The sequence below is a fragment of the Drosophila elegans genome, unplaced genomic scaffold, assembly GCF_018152505.1.
Source record: "Drosophila elegans isolate 14027-0461.03 unplaced genomic scaffold, ASM1815250v1 contig_814, whole genome shotgun sequence".
Lineage (NCBI taxonomy): Eukaryota > Metazoa > Arthropoda > Insecta > Diptera > Drosophilidae > Drosophila > Drosophila elegans.
The window spans coordinates 7,244,610-7,264,226 of NW_024546167.1; the positions used below are offsets into that span (position 1 = coordinate 7,244,610).

General features: G+C 39.0%; 2 protein-coding genes across 2 annotated transcripts; one reads left to right on the forward strand and one right to left on the reverse strand.

Moving 5' to 3' along the window:
- Positions 1-1,134: 1,134 nt before the first annotated feature.
- Positions 1,135-1,942, forward strand: LOC108138067. The gene has a single exon (XM_017260043.2). It carries the CDS (start codon positions 1,220-1,222, stop codon positions 1,829-1,831), a length of 612 nt encoding a protein of 203 aa, XP_017115532.1. The 5' UTR covers positions 1,135-1,219; the 3' UTR covers positions 1,832-1,942.
- A 4,096-nt stretch (positions 1,943-6,038) lies between these two features.
- On the reverse strand, positions 6,039-17,905 carry LOC108138293 (kinesin-like protein CG14535). The gene is made up of 7 exons (XM_017260449.2): positions 17,667-17,905; positions 15,573-15,989; positions 13,588-13,924; positions 12,273-12,521; positions 10,763-11,353; positions 9,390-10,428; positions 6,039-8,824 (listed from the first exon to the last, which is right to left on the reverse strand). Exons 2-7 carry the CDS (start codon positions 15,921-15,923, stop codon positions 7,969-7,971), a joined length of 3,423 nt encoding a protein of 1,140 aa, XP_017115938.1. The 5' UTR covers positions 15,924-15,989; positions 17,667-17,905; the 3' UTR covers positions 6,039-7,968.
- Positions 17,906-19,617: the final 1,712 nt, after the last annotated feature.

The following is a 19,617-nucleotide window of genomic DNA, read 5'->3' on the forward strand; positions in this document are numbered from 1 at the left end:
ATTCGCTTCGTTATCCCATCGGGCTAACATACACACAGCCATTCGCTTTAAAGAGGGGATTACTGAAATACCATATTGGATATTTAACACGTTAAGTTCCTCAGCACATTCTTGAATATCTTTAGCGCTTAAAAAACTCATACCTTTGTGTCCCTAAATATTCTGGATAACAATGAATAAATGGTTTTTGAAAGATTCCACAGCTTTGAAGGCTTAAATGGATATAATTGGATATTGAAAGAATTTAACTTTAGCGCTATGCAATTATTACCAAAACAACAAAGTTTTTAGTTGGATTTTTCTTTCACTTTAAAACTTTTGATGTTAAACAAAAACACCTCTTCACAAGGCAATAAAACTTTAAATAATGCCATACATTAAAATCCTTGATGTATTTTCTTTTAAACATTTATTTTTAAAGAATCGGTATTGAAGCCTAATTATTGATCCACCTGCACCTAAATAGTATTTTCGGTTGAAGTACGCGGTTTTATGCGTAAAATTCAAAAAGATTTCCCTGCTTTTCCTCATGCTTTTAAATTTGCTTAAACTTCGTTGAGCTTTATTGCTCTACCATGTGTGCTTGCCGGATAATAATCATGCGTGTGTTTAGTTAACATTAAAGTATGCGTAAAAGTTGATTACCATGAAAAGTAAGCGAATTTTGCTTAAATGTTGTACCGCCTTCCCTGGAATACATATATATTTACATATGTGAAGTTCACCTAATTGAAGGACCTTGTGTAAATAAACGCAGGTGAGTTTTTCTTGTACCCGCATTTAATCCGTTTAATTATTTCAAACATTAAATCACTCCACTTCGTTTTTTATGAGGAATTGCATTTAGTTGGTTTACTTTAATAATAGAAGCTCCCCAAAATGTATGTAATTAAATTTCTTTAAGCAATAACAAAATTCTTTGAGCCTTAACATGAGTCTAACGATTATACAGTATTTAGTTGATTGCGGTTTAAGTTTAAAATTATTCAAAATAATATTTAAATAAGTTTAGCAATTATGCAATATTTACATAAATTGCGCACCAAGTTTTGATGCGTCTTCCCAAAACACTTAAGAACTAAGCCATTCAAAGCGTTGCAACCACTAATTTTTGTTAGTTCGCAAGCCTTTCGTTAACACTCATTTCCATAGCATCAAAATCATAAATAGCCATCAAAATTCAATAGTTAACCCTTGGCCAGGAGTATCCGTTTGAGCGATGAGCGAACCGCTTTCGGGCCCCTGGCTGCGTTTTGTGTACAACGGTCTGCTGCTGACTACGGCAGTGCTTTCCGGCCGTAAAATGCAGCCGGAGGAGCACCCTTTCGCCCTGGCCGCTTGCGTGGTGGTCGGATTCACGGCAGTTTTCGGATTGCTCAGGGTGATCTTCGCCAGCGGGCAGCCAGAGGAGTGCCGAAAGCTGAGAGACATAACGCAGGGTGTCCTGGAACTTGTGCCGTTGCCCCTGGCCAACATGGATCTCTATATGCAGACCACCGGGCTGAGTCCCATTGCCTTGGGACATGCCTTCTTCGTACTTCCACTAGTTTGCGATTTGGGCTGCAGTCTGGCGAAAAATCGGAGAAATTGTGCCTTCAGCGATAGCTTGAAAAATCTTACCGTTCTGGGCAATATTGTTTCGCTCGGATTCCTGGCCTATGTTGAGCGCAACTTCCTCTATCTGCGTATGATGCTGGTCATGATTGTGGTCAAGTACGGAGTTGTTCTGGTGGACAGCATCAAGGAGGATGCCGGCGAGGATTTGCAGGTGTGCGGCACAGCCCTATTCTTACACCTGCTCGGCAAGGCCGTGGATTCCTCCACCTCCTGATCCTTGGTTTAACCCCTAACCGCTAAACGCTTCAAAGGTTTCCTTGTCCCGCTTAATTTTCCATGAATCGAGTTTTGACCCGTATTAAATTTCATTTCTGCCACTTTTCAATTGCTGTGCTCATGTTTGCTCATGTTTGCTCATGTTTTTGTAATTGCTCAAGCACCTTGAGCTTTCTACACTAAGAAATGAGAACTTTTTATAATAGTTTTACAATTGGGATAAAATTTCCATCATTTTTGGGGCACAATCGAGAAGTGTAACAGCTAAAGCTCTTGACTTTAAATGTTGTAGAAGTATTATGTTTTTTACTCTCAGAAAAGTTTTTGTAGTATTGTAGTGTTGTTCATCACACACGTCTTATGTAATAAGCTTGGTAAATCGCTCTCGTTATTATTTTTTTAAGTCATTAGACCTTTAAAAATGTATTTTAAAAAAAAAGGTTTTTCAATACTTATATTAAATACTTCGTTGTCCATTGCAAAAAAATAAACCCCAAAATGTAATAAATACAAAACAGAAACATTAGAATTGTAAGTTCTTCGAGTGCACAAGGGGAGTTGACTTCTATGGCTTCCCTGGTGTGTCACCCACACATTATAATGATATATCGGCGATTACCAATGCGAAATAAGTGCCTCCAGTCAGTCGCTCAAAGCAGTTGCTGATTCATCGCTCGAAATCGTTCAAATGCTTTTGCCATTGGTTTCTGTCTTTCAGCGGGGGGCTTATCAATTGATTTGAGTTGGATAACAAGGCAATCGTACTCTTTTGACACGGTATCTGTCGATAAGTACTTGTGGCGGGTACTTTAACTCGTACTTTTCTTGGGTTGAAAAGGTTGAGTGGAGCTGAATGGGGAGTTTTCGTGGATGAGCAAGTATCTACAATGATTGAAAGAAATGAAGGAAATTTAATAAGGATGCGTTTTATTCAATGGGTTGTTCGTTTAGCCGTCCTTCTTAAGACTTACCTTTTATATATATAATTATTTTATTTTTAAAGACACAAAAGAGTTATGTAAATTGTTTAAAAAACAAAAGTAAATTTTAATTTATATACCCTTGCAGAGGGTATAATAATTTCAGCCAGAAGTTTGCAACGAAAGTTGCTTCCTTTCTTGTTTTATATTTATTAAAACCAGCTTACAGTCTACTTTTTTTTAACATATTGAAAACCAATTTGTATCACTTAAAATCACAACGAAGCATGACCAATTTTATTGACAAATCAAAATCTATTGAAATTAAACTCAAAGCATTCTGTCGTCGACAGATTAAAACTATAAAATACATTTTTCGATTATTATAAACTAAGAGTGGGAAGCCGGTGATGACATTTATCAATAATAATCTGCGCTTGTTTCCTATTTTTTCAACAGTGCGATGGTTTCGATGTTGTCACTTTTATTATTTGTTGCTCGCTTGTCACCAATATATTTTATATATTTTCACGCTGCTGTCAAATGACAAACTCTAATTGCAAGTGGGACAGATTTTAATGAGTGTGTGCACAAACAAGTAGTACTGCACAGTGTCTGGCAAAAATATAATACAAATAATATAAAAAATTAAAATGGGAAAGGAAATTGTTAATGCTGTGTAGATGTACAAAAAAAATTGTATTTAATATTTATTTCAATTTAAAATACATGAAGCTGCAAATGATCCTAATAAAAAGTGAGCCCACATTAAATAACAACCTAAACTTATTTGTTGATAAGGTCAAACTCTAAATCAATTTAAGATAAAACTTTAATTAATAATCTGAAATTCGTTTTATATGCATACTAATCTACTAACTATGATTCCCTTCCACTTTCCTCCCACAAAAAAAAGCACCACGCGATTTCAGGGCAGCGTTTTGCTTTATTCAACTTGACAAGTGAAGTGAGTGTGAAAATTTTTTAGGTCACAACAACAGCAATAACAAAAACAGGACCAGAACTCCATCAGACAACTCCAACTACGATTCCTGGACTCTGGAAACTCTTGCTACCTGGCAAAATAAATAAACCGAGAGGTACAAAAAAAAAAACCGGAAAAAAAGAGGAAAAACACACAGGAAAAATACAAGAAATGGTTCGAATCCTTTTCCATCCTGTTCGGAATTGGGTTGAAGAAACGGAACGAAGCGGGCGGGGGCGGTGGACTGTGGGAAATTGCAGTCAACATTTATTTCCGCAGTATGATGGAAAAATTCGAAAATAATTTGCGAGCCATAATTAAAAGGCGACAGCAGAAAAACTCGGGGAAAATATGGGCAAAAGTTGGAGCAAAAAGCAGTAAAAAGGTGATGGAATAGTGAGTTAGATGGGTGGGTGGGGTAAATGATATAAGGGAGCTGCCAGAGTTGGAGCAAAATGAAAGTCAGTCCCTCAATGTGCGCAATTCGCTGGGGTCATAAACAATTCCAGCATAGACGAGTTTTCGATTTTCGCCTCAATTGGCAACATATGGTGAACAGACTCCCTGAGAGCAAGCCAAAGGATCCCGCAGCTTCCCATTCCTATGATTTCCCTAGCACATTTTTTCCGCACTCAGAGAAAAATAAACCAAAAATATATTTAAAAAAACATATAGAGTTTGAATATCAATCACATTCAGTCAAAAATGTAGAAAAAAGTAAGAATTAATTAAATGATAGTAGCTTATGCTTGGAAAATGTGGAAAAATTATATTTGTGACCGTAAATTATATATTTAAACTACTAAAAAAAACATTATTTAATTTTAATATAATTAAAAACATTGCTTGACGATCTTCTTAACTTTTGGTATCCTATTTGATTGTTAAGATTTTCATATTAATACTTTTTTATTTTTATAACGAATCCACTATTTTTTTTTCATCTTCTGTTCAATAAATCAAAAGAAGATTTGCATTGTGAAATTGCATAACTTTTTTATAGTGTGTATTGTGGGCGGGGCATCATTTGCATTTGTGACTGCGAATTGCGAATGCGAAAATTTAAAGTTTTCCCGATAAGAGGGTTGTAAAAGCACAAAAAGCAGAGAGTTGCTGCTGCAAAAAATGGCGACGTTTGCGAGGAAAGCGACATGAAAAGGGCGGCAGACAAAAGACGAAGTCGCAGGCAGCAAACAAGAAAAATCGCTGCCGGCTTCTTGGCCGGGGAAAATTCAACGGTGGGCGGGGTTGATGGGAAAAGTGAAGGATGTAAATGGGGGGAGGGGGCCGAACTTTACTTATACGAGTTTTTCGCATTGTAGAACGCGCGGCATTTGCCAGAAGGTGCCAACACATTTTATTGTTGTACCCTAAAAGATGAAGGTACTTTGAAAGTTTTGAAGCATAAATTTAAAAGATCACATTCTATTCGACCAAAGAATTTTGTATGTAATCGGAAGTAATAAACAATGATTGTAACACTTTTTAACTTTTAACGTAACAAAGGTTTAAGCAAATACCTAAAAGATTTAAACCTATAAAACCTTTTTCCTTTTAAATCCATTTATATTTCTTATTTATCCTTCAAGTATTTAATTTATTAATTTTAAATGGTTACCTAAATACAAAAATAATTAAAAATACAAAAATAGAGTAGCTTTTTAATAATTTAATACTAACAGTAACTAGATACAATACAAAAGGATATTATTTTTGTTCTTTGTTATTTTGACTTTAGAGTAGATATTTAAAAAAAAAATTGCTTTTAAAATTTCTTCCTATGCAATCGAGGGGAGGAAATTCTAGACCTCTTTAGTTAAATTTATTTGTATTTATCCCTGCCAAGGGTACTTCAATCGACTACAAAAGATTCTAGTATTTATTGAGGAGAGTGCAAACACATTTTCTTGACTTTTCCACATACTTACCCCACAGAATGTTTCGCTTATTCAACCTTTCGCCCTTTAAGCAGGGTATACAAACTTCACTTCTGCAATGTCCTGTTCTCCTTTTCGTGTTTTATTGTTCGACAATTCACCGCTCCGCACGTTTCCATCATCTGTTTTTCGGGCCAAAAACGGGGGGTGCCACGTTTAGATCTACGACACACATCAGATGGGTGTATCGCACATGTCTCTATCTATAAAACGTCAACTTTATTTGCCCAACAACTGAGGCAAATAACGTTCCAGTCACAAGCCCGAAATAGTACAGACCATATAGCATGCTCCACAGAGCATCCCTCCTTGCGCGTTCGCATGTCCCACCCAGTTAGCAATAAAACCAGCTGTCAATTTGTTTATATTATAAAAAATAATTAGTCTGTATTCAGCGCCGAAGTCGACGACTCCATCATAGATGTATGTTTGAATGTATCGTATATGTACGTAGGTTGGAATTTGCACGTTGCACATTGCAATTTGGGTTGAAAGAAGATTTGTGTATGGGGTTTGAGGGGTTTTTTGGGTTTTTTTGTGATTATGTTTAAAATTTAAAGCATACGAGAGCGGGTTTTGTGGGTGATTAACTACGCTTGATAAGTGGAATAATAATTGTACGAAATATGTATGGATAATACAATATAATTAGTGTGTTGTGTATGGCTTAGACATTTCGATTTGTTTATATGCTGATGACGCTGACTAAAAAGGCAATGAAGGAATGTCGATATTTGTAATTATAGTTTGATGATCGAATCGAAACGAACAAAAGCGGCACAAAATTTTAGCTATCCTCGGACGACACACAAATTGTTGCATACCTCCGGGCGTCTTTCATTTTGCTTGCATTCATTAAATGTTGTATAATATATTTATTATGTTATTTATATATATATATATAGAATATGCATTAGGTTTTCCTTAAAATCATCCATCGATTCGCTTTCCTTATAGTATATGTATCTCTGATAAATATATAATTTATTTATTTTTTGTTGAATTTTCTTATGCTTCCGTTTGGTTTCATTTCATTTTGTTCGTTTTTCGTTTTGTAACATAGTTTATTTAGGCAAAAATGGCAACAAAATTGTATGTTTAACATTTGTCTACTGTGCAAAAACCGTTTCGCTTTATAGTCAGTGGTTCTTGTCGCTCTTGTCCATGATTAGTAGTAGATGTATAACTTTAGCTAACTAACAATTAATTTAAACACTTGGTAACTTATAATTGGCAATAAATCGTTTGAATAAGCAAACATTCAACATTTAGCATACTTGATCTTAAATCGACTGCCCGAACAGATAACCCAAACTAAACAATAAATAGCTATATGATATATGTATATTGAGTGTGTATATATATATATGTTTGCGTGTATATATAGTGTATGTATATAGATGTATCTCTGCATTGTAAAGTCATAGTGATTGTAGCCTGATTATGTTAATAATATATTTATGTTCAATATTTATAGATACAATAGGGATTGTCGGGACCTTCATATGTTTTACAAGAATTTTGTGTATGTTGTTCTCGTAATTATTCTTCATTTTAAATGACAGTCCCGATTATCCTTCATTATTCTAGCTGGCAACTTAAGATATTTAAAGCCCCGTTTGAACTTATGCGTGTATATAGTGAGTGAGTGATTCGAGTGAGTGATTGAATTGATTGATTTATAGCGTATACAGTGGGTCAAGTAAGTGTAAGACAGTGGAAATTCTTGACATTATAAAATCTAAATAATAAATTTGAATATTTTTTGATTTTTAAAAGATATGGTATTGATTTAGCTCAGAAACTGCGTTGATGTGGGGCAGTCGAATTTTTTTAGGCAATACCGTATAAAGATGGGCCCAAAGATATGTGTTTTTATTTTTAAATTTATTTATAAGAATTTCAAACTGTCTTGAACCTGCAAAACCCACTGATTTTATAATGAGTTCTTTAGGTAATTGCGTTAATTATTATATTACTTTAAAATTGCATAATTTCTTTTCCTCTGCTTGGGTTTTCTTTCATTGGTTTGTGTTTTTAATGTTTGGTTTTTTGTTGTTGTGGCAGACGTCGCCTAGTAAAATTTAATCAGTCGCTATCAAAGATCATCTATCCTCCTACCTCATCCTAGTCGTGTTTTTCTAAAACTGTATGATATTTTTTCCTTTTTTATTTTACGTTAGCTTGTTTCTTTTTTTTTTTTTTGTTTTGGCCATTTTGAATGCTGGACTAGCTCTGCGTTTTTGGTGGGTGTTGGTGGACTTGGATGCGGTTGTCTTGTTGTTTGGCTGTTTTAAAAATCGCTGATCTCACCCTCAGTCTCTGGATAAGTGCAGGAAAAGGGAGTCAGCAGCCAGTTGCAGAGGCCCTTGTTGTTGTTGTTTCCAGCCTGATCCTGTCGGTGTCGTTTTTTGTGGCACTGCCTCTGGTAGTTACCAATGCCCGCCGAGGTGGTGACGGCTCCCGATCCCGAAACGGTGATGCGATGCCGCTGACCCTTGGACATGCCGGATGCGAAGCTACTCTCGTCGGAATCGCGAACTGTGGCCACACTGTGATAGCCACTCTCCGCCCTCCGCGATATGCCCGAATGCTTGGAGGTCCTGGGTGTGGAGTTGGAATCGTGACCACTGTCATAGGCCTCGGAACTGGTGTTCAGGGGCAGCAGTGGAAGTCGCGATTGGGCAGCCAGCGGCAGTATGTTCGTGATCTCGTTCAGCTTGTGCTGTGCATCCTCCAGAGAATTTCGCTTGCCCACCGCCGCCGCCATAGCTTTCTCGTCCAATTCGCAGATATCATCGTGCTGGGGCGTAAAGCGTTTCTCACCCTTTTGAAGATTCGGATCGGATGCTCCGTCTGGCTGGCGAAGTAGAGCATAGTCGTCCATTCCAGCTATCTGCATTATGCCATTCAAACTGGGCAGTGATCCCTGACTCGGACTGTGAGACGGTTGCTTTGGCGGACTGGGTGTCAATCTGTAGGCTGGTTCACTGCAAACGCTGCTCTGGCCCACATTAAAGTGATAGACGGGCTCACTAAAAACGCTTCCAATATCCGTTCGGAAAAGGGCGGCGGCGGGCGTGACTTCGGCCATCGCCAGTTGGGAGGTGAAAATCTCATGCAGGCGAGCCAGCTGATCAAATTGGTGTCTATTAAACAATAAATTAAAAAAAAAAAGGAAGAGAGAGGATTAGATATGAAATATAATCTGCATAATGTAAGCTCTTAGGTATAACACCATATAAGCTAAATTAAAATAGGCAGAATACTATTGTGTACTATTTATTTAGATTTTACCATGCTTAATATGTGATTTTAAAAATGAACTAAGCTTTGTCTTAAATTTGTCTTTCCCCTAAAATAGTTCTCTTAATTTTAAATGTTTTTTTCTAAAGGTCTTCTAAAACTTCATTAAAACTTAGTTTCGAAATACATGCAGTAATGGTTTACCATATTAAAAAAATACCACTATTCTACAAAATTTAATAAAATAAATGTGGTTAAACTACTAAACTAAAAAACTGAAAGTTTAGTTTTAATAACTGTGTCTTAAAATAATAAAAAATATATCACATATACCTTTTAGTTTAATTTCCAAACCAAAATGTCTAATACTGTAGTCTAAGGCTCTATTTTTAAACCGAATAAGTTTTATTGTGATACTTTCGTGGTATTAATTTAATACTTATTAATTAAATAATAGGTTCAATTCACCTTGCTCTTTCGCCGCACTCGCTGAATGATTCACAGGCCATGTTGAAGCTGGACACAAAGGATACGTTGTCGCAATGACTCAGAGCTGACAGAGGATGTGCATCGTGGTCCCGATCCCTGGCCATGGTCCTGGCAATCTCCTCCTCCGTGACCTGCAGTCCACAGTCAATACTCCGCTGCGATGGATGGTGCGAAGATGAGGCTCTACTGGCCACCAGTTCGGCCTCGTAAAGTTGTTCCCTGGACACATGTCTCGACAGCATCCTGTGCAGGTTGTCCTGCGATATATCCCTGGAGCCCAGTGGATCATCTAGTAATGGAAGAGCGGGTGGAACCTCCGAGGGGCCACTATCCTCGTCTTCATCGCCATCTGGAGGAGCAGGATCCAAGAGTGGTAAACTCTCGAAGCCTGGCTGATTGAGATCCAAAGAGGGTTCCGTATTGAATGCCGGTCTGTCTGGCAAGTCCAGGGATTTCTGCTTCAACTGCGAGAGTTTCCAATGCAAGGCAGTGGGCGAATTGTTGGCGGAGACTGTACTTTGGAAGACTTGCGTTGTCTGATTCTCCACCCACTGCCGAATCATGGTCTTTTTGTGGGCATCCATGAATCCGTAACCCTGCGTCTGACTTCCGCCGGCGGCTGGAAGATTTCCGGCTGTCAGGGATCGACACGACTGCGATTTCGGACCATCCACCCACGTTTCGCACTGTTTGACATGATTGACCTCCCTCATTAGATGACGAGCTTCTGCCACCTTGGCCCTGGAAACCCGAGGTCCATCGATCCACTGTTCCTCGGTTATTTTTCTCATTCCCGCCTCCAATTGTTCGAGCGCTGCTCCCGGGTGAGCCCTTCGCATCGGCGATCCCTTGGGTGAGGGAACCATCGAACCCTTGGACACCATGTGCCGGGGTATCGGAATTGGCGATCCCATGGCCTGCAGCGGCGGTTGTTCATGCGGAACGAGTGGCGAGGAGCAAGCTCCCGCTCCTGCCTGTCGCTTCAGACTACCCGTGTTGCTTACCGGTTGTTTTTTGGCTTTAAGTTCATTAAAAAAAACAATTTTTAATTATTAATATTATGTTATACTTTAAAAAACGACATAACAAGACATTTATAATAGCCGCAAAATCAATTAAATTGTATCATTTAATTATTGTAATGACTACAGTTCCAGTTTAAAACTATTTGTTTATCAGTTTGAGTAGTTTAAAGGCTCGTTGCTTAATATTTTAAAACCGATATCTAACAAGTTATTTTAAACAACAACAACTTGTGAAACCCTTAATAGTAACATTTTAAAAAAGGTTCCCAAAAATTTAAGGAGTGACTTGTTTAGTCTACAAATCCGAAATTCACATCTCCAACTCACCTTTTTCCGCTGCTATGGCCTTCTTCATCATCATGGGACTGTTGCAGGCGGACTTCGAGGGGGGCTTCTCCAGCCCACTCCCCTTGAGGGCTTTACTCATCACCCCGCGATTATCCCCCGCACTCAGCGATGGCAGATATACGGGCGGATGTTCCCCATCCGTGGCATCGTCGTTGGGTCCCATATAGATGACTGTGTCGGCGGAGATTTCCGAACTCGACGGATCCGCCCCCGATCCCGCTGAGGAGCCATTGCCGCCGAGTCCCTGGGCCAGGCCCACCGCCAGTGGCATGGGTACCCGATGTTTCCTGCGACGCAGGCGATGAATCCGGGATGCAATTTGAATGGTGGAGAGGGCATCCTGGTAGCTCTGCTCCGGCCGCACATGAGCCACGATGGCCACATGGCAGGTGATGGGGGCCAAACAGTCCTTGAGCAGCGGGGTCAGCGGGTGGTCCTTGTGTGGGGGATGCCTTTGGCCCGAGAGTATCGCCAGCAGTATGTTCCCGATCCCCGACAGCGGCAGTCCCCCGCTGCGATTCGCACATCCGCCCAGGTCGATGATATGTAAACGGCTCCGACCGCCAGCAACTGCAGAGAGAAAAAATATTTGTAATATCGTAAGGAATGACATCAAAATTACATTTGTGAATCTATATATACACTGATTTGTTTAAACATTAAGAGAATTTATTTTTAAATTTGAATTCTTAAAATATTGAATTCAACTTTTTTTTTTCAAAACTTTTATGTAAAGCTCTAGTTTGTTTCTTAAAAAAGGGTACAAGAAAAAACAAATTTATATTTTGTTCTATTTTCTTCTGTGTTTGAATAAAAGGAAAGTGGGTGGGAGTGGGTTCAAATGGGGGTGAGTGGCCGCCTGTTGGTGGGTGGCGATGGGTGTTGGAGTGGAGGAAATGCGACACTTTAATGGCGCTGCCGTCTAGTGGTAGTGAAGCATTTAGCGGGCCACTTGAGTGGCAGCAGCAACAAAAGTGGCAGCAACAATAGCAATAACAAGAAAACAGGATACGTTTTGAAAACCGAATATTGAAATACACTCGTTGAACAAAACAAATATCATTTTGCACTTGCAGCTTGACAAACGATTTGGAGACATGTTTTAAATATTTTTAATGTCTTATTCAGAAACCCCTCTATACAAAATTATATTCTTTTATGGTTTTATAAAAATATGCACTTAAGTAATAAATTAAAAGTACACAGTAAAGTACAAGTAACACAGATCTTGTATAGCTTTTAAAGTATTTTTTATTAACTTAACTTTGGTTAACTTATAAACCAAAAAAAGCATGTGTTATTATAAATAATGCTATAAAATGATATTCATTTTGGCAGATGACGATTTGAGTTATGAAATACTACCGAACAGTCTGAGAGTTTTTCCGCCCATATCCTTGCACGTATTAACTGATTCGGAATTTAATTCTCTGCTCATCACAACACCCGCTTGGCAGGGCATGAAAACAACAATGTGTCGGACACTTACCACCGCCCTTGCGGGACAGGCTGTACTGGTAGACGTGCAGCGTAAAGATGAGGGCGGACTCCAAGGGGGCGGCGGCACATCCAGAACTCCCAGCAGAACTGCCAGATCCCGTGGAACCGGAACTTTTTAAGCGTCCGGCGAGCGCAGAGTCGAGAAACAGGGCCGCACGCTCGGCGGTGGGTGCACGTAGTTCCGTTGGACCGCCAAGGAAGTCGTCACGCAAATAAATCCCCGGGGAGTCGTCAGATTCTGTGTAGCCGTGTAGTCGAAATGGGAGTAGTCGGAGTTCGGAGTTCCAGTGTTAAGACCGAAAAAAGAAGCGGGGAGTGAATGAAAAGGGCATTAGGTTTTATGTGGGAATAAACGCCGTATTCTATGGTGGAGGGAAGTGTGGGGTTGTTGATGATAAGAGGATGGGGTGTCGGAACTTGCCAGCTTGCCCAGGTTAAGTTTATTCAAATTGGGCCAGTTATACGACCCCGACCCGCCCCAGTCATCATCATCATTGTTTGGCCCAGGGGCAACATTATGCCACGCCCCCAGCACCCGCCCACAACGGAGCCATTTATCCTGCCGGCGATTCTAGCCGCTGGCAGCTAACAGGTGGACCAGCGTTAACTACCCAATATTAAAGATAAAAAGCTAAATTGAACCAAAAACAGAAAAGCCCACCTAAAAAGAATTAGGTTTTCTCTTATTCTCGGGCAACTCGAATTCTTCTTAGTTTTTAAGATGATTAGATAATTTTTGTTTGTTTGCTTACAGATTCTCTTCGTTTAATAAAATTAAGGCATCTCTTCCCTGGTGGAGCATTGAAATTTCTGACTGAATCAGACTGAATCATACTGAATCTCGTGTATCAAGAACGTGCTTAAAAAAACGATTTAATAATTTTAGTTCCAACAGTCTACAGAAGATTTAGTATTTTTTATCAATTTTTTATTCTATTTCAATTTGATAAATAAATTTTTGTTTAAACAAGGTGAAGTAAAAGCGTTAGTATCGCTTAAATTAATAAGTATTTCAAAGGATTAAATATCTACTCTCAATATGTAATCTCAGCATATAGCTACAAATCTGAAAGCACTTGGCGGAGCCAAGATAGCATTTAATTTAGCAGATTCCGGTGAAAACACTAGTTTATATAGAATTAAAAAGCTTAAAAAGTTAGGAAATGCTAAAAGTTTTAACTGGCAAAATGAAAATTGTTTCCAGCTTATAATAAATAGTTGCAAATTAAATAGTTGACCTGGAAAAACTATGGTTATGGCCCCGTTATCCTGGCTGAAAGCCCTTCCGTCTGCCAAATGCTTACCGGCTGCATGTGAGATGAGCAAATCCTGCGAGAGAGCATCCGGCTTGGTGGCACTGACGCCCACGGCACTGACCCGAACCGAGAATCGGGCGCCGCTCTTCTGCCGCCGCTCCTGGATGCCCTTGTACAGCCAGGAGATAGCGCAGGGGGCCGCTCCCAGGGAACACGCCCCCCCGTTGCCAGTGCCACTCCCGTTCCCGTTCCCACCTCCGCCTACATCGCCCAACACCGTTTGGGGCTGTCCGGTGGCGGGATATCCCATGGCCAGCAGGCAGCCATCGGAGCCTTCGAGCACGGCGGGTATCACTTCGCTCAGCGCCGATGCACACACATCCGACTGAAATATACGATACACAAAGAGAAATTTGCTTATTAAAATAGAACATTACGTATAAGAAACTCTTTTATCTCAGATAAGTGCTTGTATATTTTTTAAGGGTTTTATATTGTGCAAATTATTAAAATTTGTCATAGCCTTTACATTTTATAAATCTCTATCAAATTTTGGTTCAAGAGACCCTTAAGCTTATAGATTTTAAATAAAAATAGTTTCAAGCTAAATAAAATCACAGAATTAAATATTAAAATAATTATTGCATAAGTTGTACAATCAAAAATGCCTTGTAACGTCTTAAGGAAACTTAAACGAATACTCTCGATTAATATTTAATGTAACCACTGAGCTAGTTATTTATTGCAACAACATAATGTACAGATATATATGTTGTTCGACTTCTTTTACCAATGTATATTTCTCAGTGATAAAGGGGAGGAGAAGGTGTGGAGTCGAGGTCAGTGGGTGGTGGCTAACAAGGCATACTAATGGGCTCCCTTTAATGGCTGGAATTGGGTTCGATTGCGGGGTTAATTCGATTGCTGATTAGATCCGATGGGGGAGGACAATACGCGTATGTGTTAATTCTATTGGGGGTATTTCTTTTCCTCGGTCTGAGGGATTGCCTTATGAGTGATTGCACTTCAAGGGTCATAAATCTTGGAAAAGAACTTTGCTTGCTATGAATTATGAAGATTGATTGTGGTATTTTGTGGTGACTTGTTATTCTCTCGAATTACTAACACCTCTTTTGTTATCCTACAACAAGTTAAATAGCATAACTTTGGGACAAAAGTGCGACATTTGTCGTCGTCCGAAAGTAATCCATAGAACACAAATGAGTTTGCCATTGTTATTTTCTTCTTCACCACAAGATTCTCACGTTCAATTAAACTTTTAAAATTGCAACTCAATATTTGCGTTTGGGGAAATTATCCGATTGCTAGGGTAAATAGTACCGAGAGATGTCTGGGTACTTTCGCTGATTTTAAGTGGAAAGTAAACTTGAAAAGTTGTAACTTTCTGTTTGCTTGAAGTTTTGTAATTCCCTGAAAATATAAATCTGGGCAGAATACTACACTGACTTAAGTTCCTGCTGAGAGTGTAGTTCGTTAATTAGGAATTAAGAACAGTCATTCAAGTTGTTTATTTATCACTGTAATATAAGTCTAGTGTAGTAATATGATTCTTTATGTTAATAGAAACCAGTCAAACATTTGTTATACTTGGTAAAAAGTTACACACTCTAAAATAATGATTTCAGTGATGATTGGCATAATTCTCAACTACTTCTTAAGTCAGAATCTTATAGACACTCATTGTGAGTGATTTTAAATATATACATGAATAGCGCTACAAATATAAGCTTGCAGCGCTAGGATAATGATTAAAATATAATTAAATCAACAAGTTCTTTACTATTTATATCCAAACATCATTATAATGTTAAAAGGTGAAACAAATCAGAATAACCTGAGGGTATGTTTGATTTGCCTTGGAGTTTACTATTTACCAAACATCTTTATACATCTTTATACATCTTTAGTAAAATATACTCGTAAGGTTCTCGCAATACTCCTAAAGTTCTGGTTTATAAGGGCATATACAAATCAAAGGTGTTGAAAATAGAATTTAATTTTCCGGAACTCACCTGTTTATCCTCGGCGGTGAAGAGGTTATCGAATGCAAACATTTTGGGTGCGGCCACCATGGGCGCTCGTTCCTGGGCAGCCTGCGGTGGCGGACACACATTTCTCGGATCGGTGAGCGTGACCTGTCGCTTCTTCTTGTCCAGGGCCATAAAGTCCGGCTCGGCTGTTCCCGTTCCGTCGGCGTTCCTGTCCCGCTCCGCCACCCGCAGCATGACCTTCACCTTGCCCACGCCGTAGCATTCCCGGCTGCTCAATCGGCGGATGAGGGTCGGCGGCATGGGCGGCGGTGCCCGCTGCAGTGCACCACAGAAGCCACCGTTCCGGGATATATTCGACGTGCTGGTGGCCATGGTTCCTTTCGTATTGGTTGCCACACAGAGTTGATGGAAGTTTATTGCTGGAAGCACTTGCGTTTCCTTTTTGGGGAAACGAATAAAATTGGGAGTTAATAAGAGAGGGGGCCCAAATCCTGGCTTTTGTTTTATGTCAGGGATCTTAAAATGCAATCGTCACTCCCCATAAAGTTTGTTGTTTGTTTTGGGGGGTTTTATGGTTCTTTAAATAGTTGCCGGGCCTGTCATAAATTGCGATTTCGGTTCGGGCCGATGGGCATAAGTTATTTGGTGCTGCCGCCGAGAAGGGTCCTTCGGTAATGGCCATAACACTTTCGCTTTATGGTTATGGGCCATCTGTTTATTGGGCATATGCTTCACTGTACTATCATCACTATCACGCTCGCACTGTCGCACTGTCACTAAGCTCGTGTTTTATTCACTTGTAGCATCTTGTGCATAAAATCAAATTTATGTAAAACTTGCCTAGGATTTTATGGTGGGAAATTATGCGCTTCACTGTCTTTCAAGTATTCTTTTGGGACAGTCGTATTTCACAACAGTTTAGTTCTATTCGAAAAGTTTATGTACACCGTTTTAAGTTCCTTCAGGGTATTAAAAGTTTTAAGCTACAACTTTGAACCATTTTACGTTCTTTTTGGGGTTATAAAAAAGGAAATTGCAGCTTAGAGCTTTTGTATTGTTTTATCTATTAAATAAATTTATTTATGGAAATCTCAGGTGAACAATAATTATGATGACCATTTTCTTGCTAAGCTTTATAGCTTTTTATTAAAAATGTTTTATTTTCAGAACATATTTTTTTTGGGATTTGTTTGTTTAAATGTTTATTTGTTTATTTTTCCAAGTGCTACAACATAAGACCTAATAATAATTGCACTAGTCATTGTAAATGTAAATTATGCATTATTTCTTTTCTCCAAGGAATTTATTTAATATCTTCAAAGTGTTCTTTGGGGGATGGGTTTTTTCTTAGTCGTGTCACTCAAACTTTATTTAGAAAATGTTAGATGTGATTTCCCCTCCGGAGTGTCATGCCTATGGGACTTGTCTCTTATCAAGCTTGTTATGTTTTATATCACTGAAATTATCAACTTTACTTGTTATGCCCAACTTTATTCTCGAGATGTTCATGTAAATTCCGTTGGACTTTTTCATTTTACTTGTCAGTCGCGGGCCGTGACATTTCTTCAATGCCTTCATTATTATTTCAATTTGACTGGGAAAACGTGACATTTTTGCAACGTCTTTCATTAATATTGTCCCCCGGTTTGCCAGTCCTATTTCACCATCGCCATACCCATCCCCGTGTCGCTGCCCATTCCATGTTGGCCTCTTCTATATTGCCATTCCCTTTGAATGACAGGCAACAACTTCGGGTCGGTTCAACTTCATTTTTCAGACTACGCGCACCTGCCAACTAAAAGGGAACTTCTTGGTCGCTTTTCCATTTTTTTATATAGGTATTTCCTTCAGTTTTTTGCCATCCTGGGTTCGCTTTTTATTGAGGATTGCCGTCGTCCACCTTTTGAGTTTTAGCTTTGGCTTTGGCTTTTCACACAAATCGATTGGCAATGCCTTCTAATTGTACACAACGCACAATAGGGGAGTCTAGCTGAAGTCAGGGGTTAAGGGTTCTGTGGGGGGTTAAGGGATTTCCCTTTTGGCACAACACACACAAAAACTCACGCAAACACACGACAACACACACACACACACGAAACAGGAACAAACACAAACCCTTTTTTTATGACTGGCAATTTCTTGCTGTTGATTTCATCTTTGGCTCAACTCCTTCGACTTTCCGAATTGCCTTGATTTCCTCGCACATGATTTATACTTTATCCAACACACTGGGATTTTCCCCGACTTTTCCCCGATTCACTGCGATTTTTGTTGTTTCTAAGAGCTTGTCACTTCAGCGAATAATAAATAAAAAACCCGCGAGGCGAGAAAGCCAAACGCGTGCCGGCTGCGTTGGCATTACAATGGCAACTGAAGTCGGGTTTCAGTTTTCGGTTTTCGGCTTCGGTTTGGGCTTGAATTTCCCTAGAGTTTTCCTCCTCTCTTTGGCGCAGGCGTACCAGAAAAAAAGAGCACTCGACCAATGGAAATTTGACGGAAATTTCACTCTTTCACTCTCTTCCGGAAAATCTCTTCCGTTTGGCAAACGAGAGCTTTGAGGCTCAGGTAAACAAAATCAGCGAGGCTAAAACAAAAGGAACAACGCAAATGATGTTTATATTGTAGAATGATGTTTATGTTCACTGGCGTCCGAACATCAAAAACAGAATAATACCTCGTCATTACAATAAATTGTAGATAGCTTGGTGATTTCAAATATATACATAAATAAATCATACTAGCATGAAGTCGACATTTAACAATGTAATTAAAAATTTGTATTTTAAAACAAAGAAAATTATAAATATTTTTATGTGTCACTTTGTTTTGTTTGTTTAACATTTAAACACTCAATAATGAACAAAAAAGGCACCTTCATCTAAAATTATCTTAACCTGGATTAATATTTATTGTGCTGAAGTCAGACCGTAGTGTTTGATTTAATTTCTATGATATTTGGAAATCATGTAAAATGTAACATTTATTTTTAAGTAATTTATATATTGGCAGCAGATAAACATTACTAAAATTAAAATGGAAATTAATTTTGCAGCGTCATTGCAGAAGTCTCCTTATTTAAATTGATAACTTTAGCTTTGATGGTCTCTGTGATCCAAAGGCACAAATACAATATACCTTTTTTCTGCGTGAGTACCTGGAATAAAAGGAATAAGAAAGCACACACACGACACGGTGATAGTTGAGCTGCTGGAGCGTCACTTAAGTGCCGCTTGGAGTTGCTGTTGATGGGGGGGGGAATATGGGTTGGGGATGTTCGAGGGCTCTGTGAAAGGGGCGGAGAGGGGAAAGGGGAGAGGGTGGAGAGCCAAATGCAAACGATGTGTTTTTAAGTTCGCTTACATTTGGCAGGCTCGTGAAGGAGCTGTTGAGTGTGTGTTCGTATTTAAAAGCCCGTGTGCATGGGAATGGGCCGGGTTGGTCCGGATTTACCTTTACCTTTATTCTCCTTTTTTTTTGTTGTACCAAGTGGACAACGGCAACGGCTCAATTAAAGTGGCACGGACTGATTGGTATTAAGGTAGCTGCAGGAAAAACGACGGTAATCCAATCCGCTTTTAAAGTGTTTCGCTACTAATTATCATAAAACTTGAGGGAAATTCCGTGAAAAGCTGTTTTCCGCATCGGGCAAATCAAATTTTATGCAATCCCAGCGCCAAGAAATAAAACAAACAAACAAAACACAGCTAAAGTCGAGTGAAAGGAGATATACAGTTTGTGAAGCACTTCACTATAGTTTTGAATTTGCTTGGAAGCGCCATCTAGCGGGCCAGCTTCGTGTGGCAACACCAAAAGCGTTACAGTTTGAAACTGGAATCAAAATGATAATAGGAAAATACGAAGATTTATTTTATTCTCTCTTATTCGGTGGAGAGAAATTTTCTATATCATAGTTCTCAAGATTCAATGTTGTGAGTAAATAAAAGCGGTAAAAATCAAGACAGAAGAGCAACTGCAGGATTAAGAGGACAAGATTGGTAGCCAAAAAACGGCCTTGTTGAGAAACCCTTCAAAAATGAATAGGAAAAAAGTATGTACACGATTATAT